This window comes from Crocuta crocuta, unplaced genomic scaffold (assembly GCF_008692635.1).
Source record: "Crocuta crocuta isolate KB4526 unplaced genomic scaffold, BGI_CrCroc_1.0 scaffold310, whole genome shotgun sequence".
Taxonomy (NCBI): domain Eukaryota; kingdom Metazoa; phylum Chordata; class Mammalia; order Carnivora; family Hyaenidae; genus Crocuta; species Crocuta crocuta.
Window position 1 is genome coordinate 482,821 of NW_027532609.1, and position 21,432 is coordinate 504,252.

General features: G+C 37.1%; 1 protein-coding gene across 3 annotated transcripts in view; it reads right to left on the reverse strand.

Moving 5' to 3' along the window:
• Positions 1 to 21,432, reverse strand: part of ETFA (electron transfer flavoprotein subunit alpha) — an 80,622-nt gene that overhangs the window by 53,927 nt on the left and 5,263 nt on the right. For 2 of the 3 annotated variants that reach the window (XM_077780483.1, XM_077780481.1), the window contains exons 2-6: positions 10,361 to 10,507; positions 6,947 to 7,028; positions 6,763 to 6,845; positions 1,722 to 1,821; positions 62 to 172 (exon numbers count right to left, since the gene is read on the reverse strand). In XM_077780483.1, coding sequence (XP_077636609.1) covers positions 62 to 172; positions 1,722 to 1,821; positions 6,763 to 6,845; positions 6,947 to 7,028; positions 10,361 to 10,507 — 523 coding nt within the window. Of the gene's footprint in view, positions 1 to 61; positions 173 to 1,721; positions 1,822 to 6,762; positions 6,846 to 6,946; positions 7,029 to 10,360; positions 10,508 to 20,981; positions 21,242 to 21,432 lie in introns of all 3 variants that reach the window. The other variant, XM_077780482.1, reaches the window with a different exon arrangement.

Genomic DNA, 21,432 nt, shown 5'->3' on the forward strand with positions numbered 1-21,432 from the left:
AAAAAAAAAAAAAAAAGAAAAAAAGAAAAAAAACAAATACAAACTTCAACTGAACACTCACCCTCTTCTGAACTGGCACTACCTCCACTTGTTGCTGCAGCTTCAAAAGATGTTCCTCGGACAGAAAACACCTTCACTTTCTCATCACACTTCACTGTACATAAAGCATTTCCTGCAATACACAATTTATTTTTTTAAAAACACCCATGAAAGACAAGTATTTCTTTGAGATTCAGAATTTACTTCTTGAAAACAGGGAAGAAATAACCGTGGACCAACTGTTTTCTACCTCTAGTAAGTATTGGAAAAAGGACCGTAACACTGAAAAAACTGATCAGTGGATATTTGTATAACCTTGGATGTTTTTAAAAGAAGGACAAGTGCTGATCTGCCTGGAAGCAAGGAACTGAAATAGGCTAGGCAGCCACACGAATAAGGCATATTCTTCCTAAAAGGATATAAACAAAAGCTTCCTTCTCCAAAAACAATCATTAATTCAACAATATTAGCTGCAACAACTTAAGATTGAAGCCACTATGCAGGCTAAGAGAGGAAAATAAACGATAACATGATAGGGTATTAAAGAACAAGAGATGTTGGGGTGCGTGGGTGGCTCAGTTGGTTAAGTGTCCTACTTCAGCTCAGGTCATGATCTCATGGTTTGTGAGTTCAAGCCCCGCCATCAGGCTCTGTGCTGACAGCTCAGAGCCTGGAGTCTGCTTTGGATTCTGTGTCTCCCTCTCTCTCTCTCTCTCTCTCTCTCTGCCCCTTTCCTGCTCATGCTCTCTCGCTCTCTTTCTCTCTCAAAAAAACAAACAAACAAAAAAGAACAAGGAGTGATGTCCCAAGATTTTAAAAGAATTTAAGACATTTCTTATGGATTAGCAATCACGTAAGAGTGACCTAAACTTGACCAATATTTCTCCTCAAACTCTACTAAAGACAAAAGATCTAATTTGAAAACTGACCATTAAATTGAAACACAGAACTTCAATCAGAAAGAACAAAGAGTTCATTGCCTTTTCTAGCCCCACTAGGGACCAGTGTGCCTAGCAGAAGATCAATCAACTAAAGACACACTGAAACGAATTTAATACAGATGGAAATGGAATAGAAGCAGTGAAGATTAAGAATACTGTTTTTTTCAAATGGAAAAGTTTTGCCTCTCCAAGTGCCACTTACAAAATATATTGAACAGTGAATCTAATTTTTTATGAATATAATTTATTGTCAAGTTGGCTTACATACAACACTCACTGCTTATCCCAACAAGTGCCCTCCTCAATGCCCATCACCCATTTTCCCCTCTCCTCCCACCACCCATCCACCCTCAGTTTGTTCTGTTTTTAAGAGTCTCTTATGGTTTGCCTCCCTTCTACTCTGTTTGTTAACTATTTTCCCCCTTTCCTTCTCCCATGGTCTTCTGTTAAGTCTCTCAAGATCTACAGTGAATCTAATTTTTACTGATGACTAAAAAAATCTCATCTCTCTGTAAAATGAATAACCAGGCAGGAAAGAAATGTGCTTTGGATCTATCAAGCAGAATGTAATGCCATGGTCTAGTAGCAATTCTAAGATTAAGATTTTTGTCAGAAACCTTTAAGATGGTCCATTTAAAACAAAGTATGACTTGTTTTAAAATCCTATCTTCAAATTAAGTTCTGCTTTTAAAATCAAACAAAAGTTAGTATGTTGATTAATTATTTTCCTTGGGTACTCACCTGCATAAATAGTTCTCACAAATGTGTCGGGTGACTTGATTGCAATGATGTCAGAAATTGGTGCAACATCAAGTTTGGCTGCTAATCTGGGCAAAAGGTTCTAAAAGTAAAATAAGCAGTGAATTACACACATACACACCTATGGATGGCTATCAACTGTCAACAATATTCTCTAAATGCATATTCTATAGAAGTTTTAATTCAAATACTTTATATTTCAAACACATCTTTAGACACAGTACAACTTCAAGTGTAACTTTTTGGACAGTCTTTAAGATTAAGTAAGAGTCTACATTACTCTAACTACATTAAGAGTTTTATGAGTCTCATAGTAATAAACCACCTTAACTCAGTATGTTGAATTAAGAGATATGATATTCACTTTAATGAACATCACTCACAAAGTGTGACACTTATGGATTACTTAGTTTAGGTAAGACAAAAAATAATTAGAGTAGTAAAATTCTCAAATACTAAAAAAGATAATACATGTATGTATTCAATGTTTATAAAAGAAAAAGTTTCAAAGCAGACATTTCTACCTTTTAAAAAATCAATTATTGCAATAAAAAAAGGTCAAAACTAACCTAAATATCCATCAACAGGGGATAGGTTTATAAATTATAGCTCATCCATATAATGGAATCCTATGTAACCATAAAACAAACAAAAATGAGAAAGGTGAAACAGAGCTGTAAAATATGTACAGAAGCAACAAGCGTAATGTATATTCTTTTCCTTGTATATGCACAGAACATCTCTGGAATAGATATGTGTGATAACTTTGCCCTCACTAGCAGGATCACTGGGAAAGCCACGATATCCCCAAGTCTCAGTTATGTCACCTCACAAATAACAGGAAGATAATTCCTAGCTTCTAGTCTAAAATTCTATGACTCTAGGGCTCTAAAACAGAATTAGTTAGTGAAGACTGAATGTCCATACTTTCTAGACTCAAAGCTTTTCTCAGATGATAAAACCATATAAGTATAATGAAAACAGTGAAGCACTGATTTTATCACACAAATACAAAGCTGAATTCTACACTGCTTTCTACACAGAGCTTATTTCAGGGCATCTCCTGAACTTGGTACATGACACCATCTCTAGTAGGCAAACTCTCACTATAGCAGTATTCAAGTTTCTCTCAATTTCATTCCCAAACCCTCTTTGTTTTCTAAGAATTCTCTCAAGATTACCAACCTGCACGTAAAATACTACTTAATTGGCACTAACATGTGGTTAGTTTTAAAATAATTTTAATATACATATTATAATGACTCACAACTAAACTTATAAGCACCCCCAGGGTAGAGGTTTTGTGTCTTCTATTCCAATGAGGTTCTTACCCTATAGATGATAAGCGGTTCTATATATATTGATGCTAACAAGCACTGACAGCCTGAGTCAATTTTCCTCCTGTCATATCTCCAACAGGAAAGATTTTCTAATTTTTAATTTATTTTTACCTTCATTATAAAGCAGTTCTCTTTCAGCCATGACAGAAGAGCCACTGAAAAGTACCACAGTTTATAAAACCACAAATAGAAAAATTAAGATCTCTGACAAAATAAAGTATTTGGGAAAACAATTAAAATGCTATTAAACATCCTTCTACCTTGATACATAAGAAGTTTAGAAGATGCCTACTATTAAAATAAATCAAATGTGACAGTATTTAAAGCTTGCTTCAGTAAGTAATTCTTCTTGAAATCACCTTCTTTAACTGTTCAGGAAATACCATTGGAATACTGTTACCTGGTCGAACAGATTCTATTACAAATGTTATGTTATGCAGACTGTGTCTCTTTTTATAGTTTTAAACTTTTTTTTTTAATGTTTTATTTATTTCTAGGAGAGAGAGAGAGAGACAGCGTGAGCAGGGGACAGTCAGAGAGAGAGGGAGACACAGAATCTGAAACAGGCTCTAGGCTCTGAGCTGGCAGTCAGCACAGAGCCCGACGCGGGGCTCGAACCCACGAACCGCGAGATCATAACCTAAACGAAAGTTGGACGCTTAACCGACTAAGCCACCCAGGCTCCCCTATAGTTCTAAACTTTTAAAATTGCTTGGATTTTAATATCTTCTGTACTTCCATTATCGCTGTTTTATTTTAAGCACATCTTGGAAAAAAAATTTATCATAGTGCTTAAAGACCTTATGCTTCTCCAGGTCTGATCTTTCATTTAAATATCCTGACAGAGTAGAGGTAAACAGATCTATCTCTACACTATCCAAACAGGCTTGACCACATGATTTCTGGGAAAGAGATGCAACAACTGTCAGCATTTTTTCATGTACAAAAAGATGGCAGATTTTTAAATTCTAGCATACCAGTATGGAAATATGCAATCTCAAAACCACAGTTGGTAAAGGACTGTTATAGAGCATACTGCTCAGCTTCATCTAATGGACTCTTCCTCCTTCCAAACCCATTCAGAGGCTATACAGCACCAGCTACTATGATGTGACCCTTGTTCTCAAAACTCTCATATGTTGCAACACTGCAATTAAGGTCAGACTATTAAAATATAGCTATTTAGATTCAACAAACACCCTTTCTTGGTTTAATAATCTTTCAGATGAACCATCAACACAGAAACTCAAGACTCATAAAATCTGTTTAAATCATCTAACACAGAATCAAAATTCTCAGAGATAGAATGGTCCACAAAGATCTTTTACTTTAATGCTCATCTGTAACAGTATGTGGTTGCCAATCCTGACTTAATCTTTTCCAGAGAAAGGGCAACCTACCACAGAGTAAACCCATTCTTTTTTTTTTTTTTTTTTTAACTCTCTACTTGGTAGATCTTAGACATCACTTGGTCAAACTACACCATTTTACATACAAGAAAAACAGATGTCAGGAAGGTAAAATGACTAGCCCAAGGTCATATATGTCTGTGGAATCATCTTACCTAGTAATCATTAAACTCTATTTTAAAGATTTTTTTTTTTTTTTTTAATTTCTAGGAGAGAGNTTCCCTGGCTCACACTGTCTCTCTCTCTCAGGAATAAATAAAAAACATTTAAAAAATAAATAAATAGAAAGCAAAAAAAAAAAAATGTAATGTAGTCTGCAATGTGACACCCTAATAAAAAAATAATTGTTTGTTAAACTTGTGTTTACATTGTAGGTTGAACACTGTTACTGCCTATAAATTCTATTAACCTTAAGAGAAAAAATTTAATAAGTTCAAATTGATAATCCTAGGGGTTAAAAACAAACTACATCAATTTACATGAGTTATTCTTCAAGTTCGTAATGATTCATGCCTAGAAGCAATACTATGCCACAGATTAATATTCACAAACACTATTCATTTTGCAAGAAAAGAGATCAGTGTATCGGTTACTGTTAACTGTTACTCAACATGGTTATTTAAGAGATTATATCTTATTCCTCAAACTCATATTTTAAAATCAATTACAACAGGGGCGCCTGGGTGGCTCAGCTGGTTAAGCATCCAAATCTTGATTTCGGCTCAGGTCATGATCTCAGGATTCATGGGTTCAAGCCCCAGGTCAGGCTCTGCTCTGGCGGTGCAGAGCCTGCTTGAGATTCTCTCTCCCCCTCTCTCTCTCTCTGCCCCTCCTGTGCTCTTTCTCTCTCTCAAAATAAATAAACAAACTTTAAAATCAATTACAACAAAACTATGATAGTAAAAGGAAAAAAGTTAAATCAAGACAATTCAAAAAAGAAATAAAACCAACCAATAACTATATGAAAAGACGTTTGATCTTACTATCAGAGAAACGCAAAATTTACACAATACAATTTTTCACCCATCAGTTTGGGGGAAAATGTTAAAATGTATAATACCAAGTGTTGGGAAGACATCCTCTTAAGAGAGCAATTTAGCAATATAAGACCCAACTATTTCACTTCTACAGCTCTACTCTAAATAAACAGCAGCAAATGTACACAAAGATGTATGTGCAGGGACATGTCTTTATAGTAAGATTTATAAATGTAAAAAGTTAGAAATAACCTAACTGTCCATCCTTAGCTAAATATTGAATATTACATAGCCACAAAAAAATAAGACCAACATGAGCAAATATTTTCAGGACACACTCTTAAGTAAAAATGACCAGTCACAAAATAATTCATGTTATATTATCTTAGGAGTAAAAAAATGTGTACCAGTATTATAACTTCAAAATCTATAGCAACAAGACTAAAAGAATGTACAATTGTTAATACCTGTACTTCTGAAGCGGGAAGAGGGAGTTGGGAAGAAAAGGGGACTTTGGATACCTTGCTCTGCTGTGCACACTGCTGTACAAATGCACCCTGTATAATAAAAGTGTATTTGTGTACAACCTAATTTATAATCTTTTAAAGTAAAAACTAAAAACAGCAACTTATTAAAAATGGGATAAAAGGGAGCTCTCTCCCATGACCACAGCAAGAACAAGCCACTGACAAATTCTCTTGGGCTCCCACTTACTTTCCCCTTTTTAAAAACTTCATGCAGATAACTAGCCATCCAACAGCACATTCTTTCTTCAGACATATAACCACACTGCACATAATCGGATTATAGCTTTCTTTACCCTAAGGATGTTTTCAACTACCACATGGCCCTGCCAAATTCCCCAAGTAGATAGAATTTGGCCTTTGTAAATATCCATCAACCACCCAAATAAATCATTGCTTAAGATGGGTAACTACTACAAATGACACTGACACATGCAGAATACAGTTCAACACTGTTTTAAAAGAAAAATAATTTTTAAAAATATCCTAGAGTTTTCTCAACAAAATTTGAAAATCTGGAAGGAGCATTCTAATAAATTATGACAAAATCTTGAAAAAACAAAGATGTCTCTATGACAAAATTTGAAAAGGTGGAGGTGACATTTTTACAGAAATCGTAACAGTCTTAAAAGAATAAATTTTAGCAAAACTACCATATTAATTCAGAAAGCTGGGATTAGCTACCTAAACACAGTCTGTTGTACATTTCAAGCACAATGAAATATAACCCTTCCAAATAATGACATCAGATGCCACATTCTCAATCTTCTCACCTTTCCAAAGGCAGATGCTCCCGCACAGATGTGTGTGTAATTGAACTGCTTCTGAGTTGCCAAAATCAATGGCGTCAGTTCCTCTGAGAATTAAACACATTTGATAAACACATTTCATAATGTTCTCATATTCTTATTATAAGTATAATTTAGACATTACACTTTTTCCACTGGAAAATCTTACCTGGAAGGAGGCCTTTGTATGCATCATGCTGAGCAATCAGAACTTTTGCTACACCTGCTACTTTGCAGAGATCTTGTGCCACCTATAATTAAAAGAGTTTTTAATTATAAAAGAGTTTTAAAATTATCCATCTAACAGAAACATACAAATAGATCTACCACTACAAATATCAACAGACCCTAAAATCTTAATGGTCAACTATAGAAATCGTTCTTATTAGAAAAAGGACAACTAGGGGCACCTGGGTGGCTCAGTCAGTTAAGCATCTGACTTGGGCTCAGGTCATGATCTTGAGGTCTGTGAGTTTGAGCCCCATGTCGGACTCTGTGCTGACAGCTCAGAGCCTGGAGCCTGCTTTGGATTCTGGGTCTCCTTCTCTCTCTGTCCCTCCCCTGCTCGTTTGCTCTCTCTCTCTCGCTCAAAAATAAAAAATAAAAATTTTTTTTTAATAGAAAAAGGGCGACTTAGGGGGAGGAAAGAAAACTCTTTAACAAAAAAAAGCTTAGGGGGTGCCTAGATGGCTCAGTCGGTTAAGTGTCTGACTTTGGTTCAGGTCATGATCTCATGGTCCATGAGTTCAAGCCCCATGTCAAGTTTTGTGCTGACATCTCAGAGCCTGGAGCCTGTTTCAAATTCTGTGTCTCACTCTCTCTCTGCCTCTCCCCAACTCATGCTACATCTCTGTCTCTCTCAAAAATAAATAAACATTAAAAAAAAAAAAAAGCTCAGGCCAATTGATCTTACTACCAATAGACCTTAAACAAAAATTCCTACCATGAATAAGCATTAATCAGTAAGCCAAAATCAGCACAGCTCTCTATTCAAATTTAGTTGTAGATTGTGCTCTTTACCTTTCACTCTAAATGTAAATTCATCATTTTAGAAATGGTGAAATTTGGGGGTGCCTGGGTGGCTCAGTCAGTTAAGTGTCCAACTTCAGCTCATGTCATGATCTCACAGTTCATGGGTTTGAGTCCCACATCAGGTTCTCTGCTGGTAGCTCAGAGCCTGGAGCCTGTTTCAGATTCTGTGTCTCCTTCTCTCTCTGCCCCTCCCTTGCTCATGTTCTTTCTCTCCCTGTCTCAAAAATAAACTATTAAAAAAATTTTTTTAATAAAAAAAAGAAATAGTGAAAATGAGGCAATGCTTAGGTTCTCAGTCTCATATATACAATAATAACAGCCAATATATTTCAGACTTAGGGTTTCCTAGAAGTAAAGAACAGGACCTAACCACACTTGTTTACATGACATTGTATGTTATTTGACAATAATAATTTCTGCTAATATTAAAGTCAGTGAATCTAGGCAATAGAAAAAGTCTTATATAACAGTCCATTGTCAACTACTGAGCTCCTGCCCACCCACATGTATTTATCTATGATGAAGCTAAATCATTTTTATTTTATTTTCTCATTTTTCCTGTGTGGAATCAGAATTAAGTTCTGGGAAAGCTTTTTGACTACTGAGATTTCCTATATATAAAAGACAATTAGAATTCTCCCTTTTAATTCTCTAATTACAGCAAGACAGATTTCTGCCTTAGCAGAGACACAACAATCATATCATGATCTTATCTTCCTGTTTACTGTCATGCTGATTCACTGATGAGTAAGCAGAAAGAGTTGTGCCTCTTGCCCCCCTCAATGGAAGGTAAGGTTGCAAAAGTACTTCTGTTGAACCAAGAATTCACTGGCAGATAACTGGCAGACTATCTTGTACTACCAAAACTATCTTTCTTTACCAGCAAAAACTTCTGGCACTACACAGAAGAATCACTTGTTGCTTTCTATAGCTAACTATAAAAAAAAAACAAAAAAACAAAACACCTATAAAACTGAAATCTGCCTAGGCCAAAAACAGAGTCTTTCTTTTTATTTATTTATTTATTTATTTATTTATTTTTAACTCAGTTTTGAGAGGCAGAGACAGAGCAAGAGCGGGGGAGGGGCAGAGACAGAGAGGGAGACACAGCATCTGAAGCGGGCTCCAGGCTCAGAGCTGCCAGTACAGAGCCTGACACGGGGCTCAAACCCATGAACCCTGAGATCATGACCTGAGCCAAAGTCAGGAGCTTAACCAACTGAGTCACCCAGGTGCCCTATAGAGTCTCTTTACACATGTACCCACTGTTTTTCTTTCAGATTAGAATGTAACAAAACAATAAGATTGTAACAAAAGAGAAAATTATTTTTCCTTTAATTTTTCTCAACATAGTGTAAATAAAATAGCATTTCAAATATTTAAAAAATAATACTAGAATAATTATTTAAAACTATAGCCAAAAAATCAAACCCAGAACTTGTATATCTAAAAGCAAGGAGGGGCGCCTGGGTGGCTTAGTCGGTTAAGCGTCCGACTTTCGCTTAGGTCATGNGAGCCCTGCACCAGGCTCTGCACTGAGCATGGAGCCTACTTAAGATTCTCTCCCTTCTCCCCAACCCTTCCCAGCTTGCGCTCTCTCTAAAAAAATAAATAAGCAAATGAATGAATGAATGGATGCAGCTCAGCCATTTCATCATACATTGTGGTCACTATCAAATAAATAAAATTCAACAGTTGTTGGCAGGATTTAGGTAAAGAAATCCACAGCCACAAACCTACAAGAATACATTCTTTCAAGATACTAATTCCATGTAAGAAATTAGACAAAAGTGACAGTAGCATTCTAAGCCTACACTATATTACATGCTCTACATCAATATCATTTAATAAAAAATAAATTAAATCCACTAAAAAGAAACTCCCTCCAGATTTCTTCCTCTGAGATCCAAGTCCCCAACTGCACACTTGAGAACTCCTGTATGGGATAGGAGGGAATTGGTGGCTCAACTTAAGTGAACCATGATTTAAACTACACAGCTGCCCGGTGGTACTTACAGAGCCTGCAAACCCTGGTATAGCACCTTTCCAGGGGTTAGTTTACAAAGCTGTTATCTTATTTCAAATGTTCAAAAACTAAGAACATCTTTTAGTAATAGTTACAGTTTGAAAAACATAGTACTTCCTTCTGAATTCTTACACCAATTAGAAATTAACACCTATGATACTTTTTCCAGATTTTCCACTTTCAGGAATTAAAAGCAATTAGCTAGTATATTCATCAATACAAAAAAGGGATCGGCTATTAACCTCTAAGGGACTCAAATATTATCATTCTACTTGGTACCTGATGGCACATGATGGTGCCAGGGGAACTAAATCAAGTATTTTACCTCATTTCAAGAGACAAAATGCTTAGTGAGCAAACCTTTTAGTTCCTTTTTCACATGTAGTAATGATTGTGACATTGGCCATTTAATGAGGATTAGAGCCCAGTTTGGGTTACAGTCCTCAGCATAATTCTCTGTTGCCATCTTTCCCTGTCTCTTGATGGAGATTATATTTGCTATGGTTGACCTTAAAAATTTCTCACCTTGTCACATTTGGTTCCAGCTACTAAGCAAGACACTTCACCTCCAAGACGTTTGGCTGCAGTGATGGTATTTAATGTAATGGGTGCTAGAGTATCATTTGCATGCTCAGCTATAACCAGGGTACTCTGAAATCGTAGCAATGAGGCCTAAAAGGGAAAAAAAGTAGAAAAGAATATTGTAATGCAAATAGGGTTTTTAAAACTCTTACCTGTTAAGTATATGTGCTTTAAAGAAAACTGTAACAACACTCAGTTCTATATATTCACAAAATACTCTATGGCAAAAAATAAGCTATTTGTATCTATCATTCTATTACTAATATTCTTACCTATTAAAAACAGAAAATGCATTTGTATTCTACTGTTAGAAAAATTTAATTATTTCAAAACAACTTTCCCACTAATCTGTTTCTGAATACTGTATGTTCAATGAGAAATTGAACATACATCTAAATACATACATCTAAATTTAAAATTCTTTAGTTGTATGCATTAACTATCAAACTAGGAATCAAACTACTACCAATTATATTCACTTGCAGCAAACTGCTAAAGATACAGTATATCCGGAAATAATGGGTTAGAACACTTACTAAAGTTGATTTCTATTGCTTCACATAAAATGCATTCAATACCCAAATAACTGATAATGTATATTTGTCTTTAAAATACAATGCTACACAATAACTTTGCTGAGGTTTCAGCTGTTAAAACATGCTTCTGAATTCAAAAAAGAAGCTTGCAGACAGTATCTTGGTACCAACCAGTATCCACCTATATCTGCTGTGAACTATCAAGAGACCAAGCTCATGGTCATCTGGAATAATTTCAAACACCAAGAACACTAAGATGAACAAGAATGCTCACTGTACTCAAAGATTTTAAGGGAAATAAAACTTGTTTACACACAATTATTAGAACAGTTTTTCAATTAATGAAGAGATCCAAACTGCTGGAGGTGGCAGATCATGAAGTACAGAATCAAGAGGAAGAAAGGAACAAGTTTAGGTATTCCTGTCATGTGAAAACAGAAGAAAGGGCACCACAGGTATGACAAAGTAAGAAAATAACAAAACTGTGGAATTCTCCTTGTAAAAAGTTGCGAGGAGAAATGAGAAAAAGCAGCACTGAGGATCAAATGGCACGGTTGTATGGCTTAATTCAGTAATAATCTTTGCTCTGGAGTTGGAGTGAAGGAAACATGGTATAAAATTTACATCCAGAGCTCGGAATTTACAAAGGAGGGCATGAATGAAAAGCAGGCAGGCACAAGACTTACAATGCTCATTACACAATTAATTTTGCAAAATACTTATTTTTTTCATTTACTATACTATAAATACCAATTGCTACATTTTAATATTCTTTTCCTTTTTATTGGTGATAGGTATATGAGCATACCAGTTTAACTAGTCCTGTAATCATTTGGGTTATTATAATTTTTATTATAAACAATGCAGGGGGACCTGGCTGGCTCACTCAGGGGAGCGTGCAACTCTTGATCTCAGACTTGTGAGTTTTAATTCTAATATTGGGTGTAGAGATTACTTTAAATAAATAAATAAATAACATATTTTTAAAAAATGCATCCTCAGAGCGAAATTTTTTTAAATTTTTTTAAAATGTTTTATTTATTTCTAGGAGAGAAAGAGAGAGAGACAGCGTGAGCAGGGGAGGGTCAGAAAGAGAGGGAGTCACAGACTGAAACAGGCTCCAGGCTCCGAGCTGGCAGTCAGCACAGAGCCTGACACGGGGCTCGAACCCACGAACCGCGAGATCATGACCTAAGCGAAAGTCGGACGCTTAACCGACTAAGCCACCCAAGGTGCCCCCTCATAGCTAAATTTTTGCACTCATCCTCAACAAATGAGAGTTTGTTTCATTCTGGAAAGACTCTTCTGATTAGAACCTGGCCAGACTTTAGTTTCTCTGCTTGCATAGAAGACTAAGCCAGATTCCATACAACTTTCCAACAAGCTACAGGGACCCTTCTTCTCCTAAGCTTCCTACCTTTACCAGTTCATCCTCAACCTTCTCCTCAGTCCTCTAAACCTCCTCTATCCTTGATGAACCAATCTCAAAGCTGGGGACCAGAGACTCTAGGGATATGCCAGAGGAAGAAATCACTGTGTTACGCATCACGGATGACATTTCTTGGTTTTTTTTCCTCCCTTTTTGTTTACTCAATGGAAGCAAGTAAAGGAGGGAAAATGAGACTTTTGTTGTTGCCAGATCGAGTATCTAGTGAATAACAATAAAAAAAAATTGCTTTCTTACATGAGGTGGTTAAAGTTAAGGTTAGAAATATTTATGGATATCTTATGATTCTTTTGACAAATTCGCAGAAGTGTTAGATCAAGAGACAGGCACACTTTTAAGGCTTTTAATACTGGTACAAACTGTCCTCCAAAAAGCTGTAGCAATTCACAATAGGTCACAAATTTTGGGAGGGAATGAAAATCCTTAGAAGGCAAATACCAGGCCTATTCAAAGAGTCTACTACAATGTTTTTTAAATATACATCTATAGACATATATAGTACTTTTTCTTTTTTAATCAGAAGAGCACAGTATCTTGCAAAGAACTCTAATCAGGACTCAATGGCATAATTTATGATTTAAATCACATTTCACAAGAATTGCCAGTAACAAGCTACTTATTACCAATATATATCAGACACCATATTTTTGATTATGTTTCACACATCATTTACTATAAAAATTATGAGATTTCCATCACCATTTGAAGAATAAATCCAAGAACTGGTGGCAGAAGGCCCATATTTGCTATAAATTACAGTTCTATCATAAGATAAAGTAGGCTGTCCTCCCAAGGAATCCTCAAGCTTTTTAGAACTTCTAGGGGGACATAGTATATTCTTTTAAAAAGACTATTCAAAATTATATTTGTAAGAGTAAACAACAACAAAAGAATATATGTAAGAACACAACTCTGTTCATTTACCTCATTAACCTTTCCTAAGTACTATATACATCACCAAGTCACTCTACACTGCCTTTTTTTTTTTTTGTTGAGAGTGAGCAAGCAAGCAGAGAAGAGAGGATCTTAAGCAGGCTCCATGGTCAGTGCTGAGCCCAACATAAGGCTCAATCCCATGATCATGACCTGAGCCCAAATCAACAGTTGGACACTTAAACTGACTGAGCCACCCAGAAGCCTCAACACTCTATATTACATTATCGATGGACTCTTTATATTTTTGTTTATACTGAGCTTCCTTCTAACTCAGTGTTTCACCTCTATTCCTCAGATACCACCTAAAGAAAAGCTATAGCATCTAAACATGGTTATGTGGCTTAATTCAACAACAATAGTTGTTTGTAGCAGGAGAAATTGGTCCTGTAGCCTTTTATATGTTATGCCTCAGGGCGCCTGGGGGGCTCTGTTGGTTTTGTATCTGACTCTTGATTTCACTCAGGTCATAATCTCATGGTTTGTGAGATCGAGCCCCACATCAGACTCTATACTGACAGAGTAGTGCCTGCTAGGGATTCTTTCCCTTTCTCTGCTCCTTCCCTACCCACACTCTCTCTTAAAATAAATTAAAAAATCAGATTGTTTAAAAAATTAAAAAAAAAGTTATGCCTCAATCTAGACCCCAGTTTCTTCATATGCAAATTGAGGGAGATGAACTAGATCAGAAGGTTTCAAGCTACACTCTATATAAAGAAGGCTAAGAGTTCCAGGGAGGTACCACAGGAGCCACAACATAAGGTAAAGTGAGAACCTGGCAAGTAGGGTTGCCAGGATGGCTCCTCAGCTTTGCTTTAACCAAACTAACTAAACCAAAATACATAGAGAGTTGACCCTTGGACAACATAGGGGATAGGGCACTGAACCCTGGTGCAAAGATCTACATGTAACTTTTGACTCCCCCAAAACTAAGAGCCTGCTTTTGGACTGGAAGCCTTCCCAATAACATTAACCGTCGATTAACTCATATTTGGTACATTATATGTATTGCATACTGTATTCTTACACTAAAGCTAAAAAAAGATAAGTCATTATAAAAGAAAATACATTCACAGTACTGTACATTTATAAAAAAAAAACAAACATATAAGTAGACCAGTGCAATTCAAACCCATATTTTTCAAGGGTCAACTGTATATCTTACTTAAAACATAGCTCTATGATATAGGTACTGTTATTACTCTGACTTTACAGACAAGGAAACTGAAACTTAGTGGCTACATAGCTAGGAAGCAGAGCCAGTTTAAAAGTGCATAGTCAGACTCCAGAATTTGAGTTTTTAATTACTAGCTCACATCAAAGTACCATCATTTTTAAGCTGTCTTATATAGATATCCCACTTTTCAAAAGTTCATGTTATACCACTTTGCTGTTATAAAACACCTTCCTATTTCCACTAACCAAAAGAAATCTGAAGAGGATTTTCACTTTTATGAAAAAAGGTGAAAAGCTAATTAGCCTTCAGCATTTGTTTCGCAGCAAGCTGTAACCTGAAGCATCACACATCCCAAAACAGCAAGAATGGCACCATCAACCTCCTTCCCTGGAAATACACTCAGCATCAAGCCACCATAGCTTTGAACTGTGTAAGCATCTGTGATTTGTCTGAATTTATTTTGTGTATCCATTAGCAAGATATGTCCTATGGTATCAGAAAAGCCTAAGAGATGGGGCATCTGGGTGGCTCAGTTAAGCATCTGACTTCCGCTCAGGTCACAATCAATCGTGGGTTCGAGCCCTGTGTTGACCTCTGCGCTGACAGCTCAGAGCCTGGTGCCTGCCTCGGATTCTGTGTCTCCCTCTCTCTCTCTGCTCCCCCACCACTCAAGCTCTCTTGCTCCCTCTCTCTTTCTCCCTCTCTCCTCTCTCTATCTCAAAAAAAAATAAACATTAAAAAAAATTTTTTTAGGGGCACCTGGGTGGCTCAGTCAGTTAAGCGTCTGACTTAGGCTCAGGTCATAATCTCACGGTTCATAGGTTCGAGCCCCACATTGGGCTCTGTGCTGACAGCTAGCTCAGAGCCTGGAGCCTGTCTCAGATTCTGGGTCTCCCTCTCTCTCTCTGCCCTTCCCCCACTCATGCTGTCTGTCTCTCTCTCTCAAAAATAAACATTAAAAAAAATTTCCCATATAAATTAATGGCAAGTGTTTCTTCACTTTACACCATTTTGGCTTATGAAAAGTTCCATAGGAAAGCTCCATTTTGCTTAACAGGAGAAATGTATGTATGGGTCATTTCTGTAAGATTTCACTTAGCAAATACATTCCTGCTTTTTAAAAAAAACAGAACTGATGAAAAAGAAACAAACAAAAATGATGTCAAAGCTCTCTTTTCCAGCTTTAAAATTTCCATAGCCCTAAAATCCAATCTCATATAAAAGAGTGGCATTGATACTAGTAAAGATTCAAAAAGCATAGGTCCATTACCGAAAAGGTTTTTAAATAAAAGTTACATTTTATTATCTTATGATCCATTGTATCTGTATACTTTAGGGCCCTCTTTTTTATGGGGAAAAAAGGAGCCAAATTCTTAAACATTAAGGAAAAACTACTGAAATACTTAATAAGGTAACAGCCAAGAAAGGAATCTCATTTCTTCAAAACACTTAAATTAAAATTACTTAATGCAGACTGCACTCACCATAAATTCTGGGTCATTAACTTTCTCTGGGTGCTTAAAACTGCCTGACAATGTTACTATGATATCCATGTTGGCACTCTCATTCTCCATAGCAACTATTTCAAAGATCTCCCTATGATCTTTCTCAAATGCCAACAGTCTGCTCTCTACTCTCCAAAGAGCACCTCACTTCCTTACTCACAATGAAAACTGAAGCCATCAAAGGGGACCTGCTTCACCTTCCTGATAACCAACAAAAATTCCTGCCCCTGCACTGTCAAAATGGAAGCTGCTACAGGTCCTGGATCTGATCTCTTTATCTGGGCTCTAGATTCTGTCCTTTCAAATTTAGTCAAAGACTTCTTTCTATAATCTCCTCTCAGTAATATCTCCAACCTCTTCCATTTTCCAGAGCTCCTTCCCATCAGCATTTAAACATGTTTGAGGCTCTCGCAATTTTAAAGAAGCCAAAATTAAAAACCCACTAGCCCCCATTCCACTCCAATTCTCTAATTTCTCAGCTCCCATTCATGCCTCAACTACATGCATTCTGGTTTATGTGCTCACCAAAATTACCAACACATACTCTTCAAGCTTTACCTTACTTGTTCTCTCAGCATTATTTGAAATTATTGACTATTCCCTTCTCATTTCCATGGCTTAATTTATAATTTACCACCTGTACAAGAGTCACATATATATTGGGGGAAGGAGGGAGAAAGAGATAACAAATCTTGCTAAGTGCCAGACCTATAATTAGGCTACTTCTGCATATCCAACTGCTTAACTTGCCTGTCTCATCAAACAGTTTCCAACTCAGCAAATTCAAATCTTAACTCATCTTTCCCCTGATCTTCTAGCCCCTCACCATACTCCTTCTCCAGAGTTCTTCAGGGGATGCACCAATCTTTAACAAGCCCCTCAAACCATGATCTGAGAGTCAGATCTGAGTTTTTTCTCAACCCTCATATCCAATCAACTGCTTGTCATAACAATTCTCCCTTCTAAATACAGTGTGTCCTAAATCTATTCACTTCTCCATCATCAGTGCTACCACCTAATGCAGGCCATTATCTCTCTCCTTTATCACCCCAACCATCTCCCAACCCAACTTTCTCCCCTTCAATCCATTCCTCTCAGTGATCTAGCCTGTTATTCCCCTGTTTAAAACACATTAATTGCTTCCTGTCCCCTTAGAATATGGTAAACTGGACCTTCATGTTTGCTTATCAGGCATTTATTTTATGATGTGATTTACCTCTCTAGCCACATATCCTCTCTCTGTTTATATCTTATTTTCAGATACCTGAACTTGCCCAGCTCTCTCTGACCTCCAGCCTTCCCTCACATTGTTCCCTCTACCTAGAGGACCTCTTGTTACCTGATTAGCTTCCAATCATCCTTAAGTTTTCTGTTTAAATGCCAATCCTTCCAAGAAGACTTAGTACAGAGTAGTAACAAACACACAGGCTCTGGAGCCACCCTTCCTGGGCCTGAATTCCACCTATACCATAACTCTCTGTGTCTCAATTTCCTGATCGTAATGATGATGATGATAATAACCTCACAGAGTTGTTGTGAGGATTAAATTATTTGGAATAGTGCATGGAACATCATAAATGCTCAATAAATGTTAGCTACACATAAAAGCTTCATTTGGATCTCCTTGGACTAGTTAACTTTGCTAGCACCAACATAGTACACTGAATTGCCTTCCTTATAGCACTTACACACTTGACTATACTAACTGTCTTCCCCACTTTATTTTGAGTACAGGGGCCAGGTCTGATTTTCTTATCACTATAACCCCAGCTTCTACTTCAGTATCTAGCACAAAGGAAATATCCAATAAATGAACTGAACATTGATTTTTTAAAACTTCCTCTTCATCAGGGCACCTGGGTGGCTTAGTCAGTTAAGCATCTGACTCTTGATTTCTGATCAGGTCATGATCTCACAGTTGTTAAGAGTAAGCCCTGCATGCGGCTCAGTGCTGGGCTTGAAGCCTGCTTAAGATTTTCTCTCTCTCTCTCTCTCCCTCTGTCCCTCCCCCACTCACGTTCTCTCTCTCTCTTAAAACAAAAACACCTCTTCAACAAAAGAATGAGATGACAACTCAAAGACTGGGAGAAAAATATTTGCAAATGTCATATCTGATAAAAAGATATCTAAAAGAACACAAAGAGCTCTTAAAAATTCAACAAGAAGCAAACTGATTTTTATATATGGGCAAAATATCTGAACAGACACCTCACCAAGAAGATATATAGATGGTAAAATACGCACATGTAAAGATGTCCAACATTATGTGTCATTAGGGAACTGCAAATTAAAACAAAAATGAAATACCACTACACATACTATTAGAATAGTGAAAATCCAGGGGTGCCTGGGTGGTTCAGTCAGTTAAGCATCCGACTTCAGCTCATGTCATGATCTCACGGTTCATGGGTTTGGACCCTGCGTCAAGCTCGGTGCTGACAGCTCAGAGCCTGGAGCCTGCTTCAGATTCTGTCCCCCTCTTTCTCTGCCCCTTCCCAGCTCATGATATTTCTCTCTCTCTCTCTCAAAAATAAATAAGCATTAAAAAAATTAAAATAGTAAAAATCCAAAACACTGATGATACCAAATGCTGGTGAGGATGTGGAACAACAGGAACTCTGGCAGAAATTAAAAATTGTACAGCTGCTTTGGAAGACAATATGGCAGTTTTTCACAAAACTAATATATTCTTGTCATACAATCCAACAGTCATACTCCTTAGTATTTACCCAAATGAGCTGAAAACTTATTTACACACAAAAACTTAAAATAAAGCAGCTTTATTCTTTTTTTTTTTACAAATAGTTTATTGTCAAATTAGTTTCCACNAGCAGCTTTATTCTTAATTGCCAAAACCTGGTAGCAACCAAAATGTCCATTCATTTAGGTGAATGGTTAAATAAACTGTAATTCATCCAGAAAACAGAATACTCAGCACTTAAAAAAAAAAAAGGTGCTATCGGGCCAAAAAATAAAAAAGGGCTACATACTGTACATTTTCACTCAGATGAATGCTGGAAAAAGCAAAGCTATGGTGACAGTGAAAAAATCAGTAGTTGCCAGGCATTGGGGGCAGGGAAGAGGGGAAATAAGCAGAGCACAGAATTTTAGGGCACTGAAACCATTCTTTAATACTATACTGATGGATATGCCACTGTACATTTGTCAAAACCCACAGAATTTATAACACTAAAAGTGAACCCTAATGTTAACTATGGATTTTGGGTGATAATGTGCCAATGTACATGCATCATCTGGAACAAAACTACCACTCTGGTGCAAGCTGTTAACAGTCAGAGAGGCTAGGTAAGGGGGTTAGGGATGGCTGGGGAGGAATATATGGAACTTTCCATTGTTTCTCCTCAACTTTTTTTTTTGTTTGTTTTATTTATTTCTAGGAGAGAGAGAGAGAGACAGCGTGAGCAGGGGAGGGTCAGAGAGAGAGGGAGACACAGACTCTGAAACAGGCTACAGGCTCTGAGCTGGCAGTCAGCACAGAGCCCGACGCAGGGCTGGAACCCACGAACCGCGAGATCATGACCTAAGCCAAGGTCGGACGCTTAACCGACTAAGCCACCCAGGCGCCCCTGTTTCTCCTCAATTTTGCTCTGAGTCTAAAACTGCTCCTCCAAATAGTCTTTTTTTTTTTTCAAATAAGTCTATTGTTTAAAAAAATCTTATGTTGCTTTAAAAACATCCTTTAAATATTTCTACTTGATACACTGAGCTATAGAAAGCAATTTTAAGACTCTAGATCAGCCTTTCTCCAAGGCTGCTCATCTGAGCCAGAGAAAATCCAAATGACTGTTGTCTTAATTATCCCAAGAATGAACACAGCTAGGACCATCCTAGACACATCGGTGAGTAAGTTAATTCACTGCATACAGTGGACGCTTTAAATGCTTGCTGCCACCTTACACTTCTGTGAGTGTGAGTGTGGAAGAAGTTTACTGGGGAGCACTCCTGGAAACATCTACGAGACATCAAAGAAACAGGACTGGGCAGTGGAAGAAACTAAACTGCAAGACTGTGATGCAGTCACAACAAGATCTCAGCTGATCCCACCAGGAGACCTGAAGCTATGCGGCCCCTTCAGAGTCATACAGAATTGAAGCCAGGTGCTACAGATACTCCTTTACACATGGTGGCATTACTCCAGAACTATTTTTTCTTAATTTTCAAGGCTCCTTCAGCATGTTCCACCTTACCTTAGACAAAATTCACATGGACTTTCAATTTTGTTTTTTTTTAAACAATCAAACTAACACTACTGATGCTTTATTTCTGTTTCTAGTTCAACCCTGGAAACAATCCATATTCAAAATCAGGATATCTAATAAGAACACATATAGTATGAACAGAATTAAAACAATAAAGTGATTTAAGACAGACAAAACTCAAAAATGATATTTTTTTAATCTAAAGAAAATCTTTTGCTCTTACTATTACTTCATCACTAAGAACTGTAAAGCACTTCAGTTTACAGAGTAATTTCAGATACCCTTTCAGAGTTTCCCCAGTCCCCCAACTAGATTAATCCTGCCATTACATGTTCCCCAAATCCCCTAGATACCTTTCTGTTACAATGATTATACTTAAAATGTGTTCACTGTCTTTGTTTCCTATCAATTCATACCATGTAGGCAAGAATTAGGTCTGTTTTGTTCTCCACTGTGAATTTAGTACCCACCTTTGTGCCTGGCACATAGCTGATATTCAATGAATGTTTAGTGACTAAATGAAGTTTCCCCAAAATGATAAAAAACTAAAAAGGAACTCTTTGTATCTCACTGGCAACTTAATTATCTAAGCACTTACTTGTGTACCTACCAAGAACAGTATATAAACTTGTTAAATCACTATAACAGATACCCATTATGCTTTTAGAAAACGTACGAAGACTACTGACTAGACTTAGTTTAAATAATACATGTGAAAAGTTTTCTTTCGCATACCAACTACATACCCTCATAGAGTTGACTGGCCTTTATGAGAGAGTATAATTTTTGAGGGCAGGATTTAAAAGGGCTCCACTCAGGGCGCCTGGGTGGCTTAGTTGGTTAAGCGTCCGACTTTGGCTTAGGTCATGATGTCGCGGTTCGTGGGTTCGAGCCCCGCGTTGGGCTCTGTGCTGACTGCCAGCTCAGAGCCTGTAGCCTGTTTCAGAGTCCGTCACTCCCTCTCTCTCTGATCCTCCCCTGCTCACGCTGTCTCTCTCTTTCTCTCCTAAAAATAAATAAAACATTTAAAAATAAATAAATAAATAAAAGGGCTCCACTGACTGATTCAGAGATAAACTTCTTAAAAATGATGTCTGTAAGCCTCATCTCTCTCTCTCTCCTTTACTCACAGCAAACTGGCTTTCATTTCCACCACAACACTGAATCCAGTCTCCTCAAAGTCACTGACAACCTCGT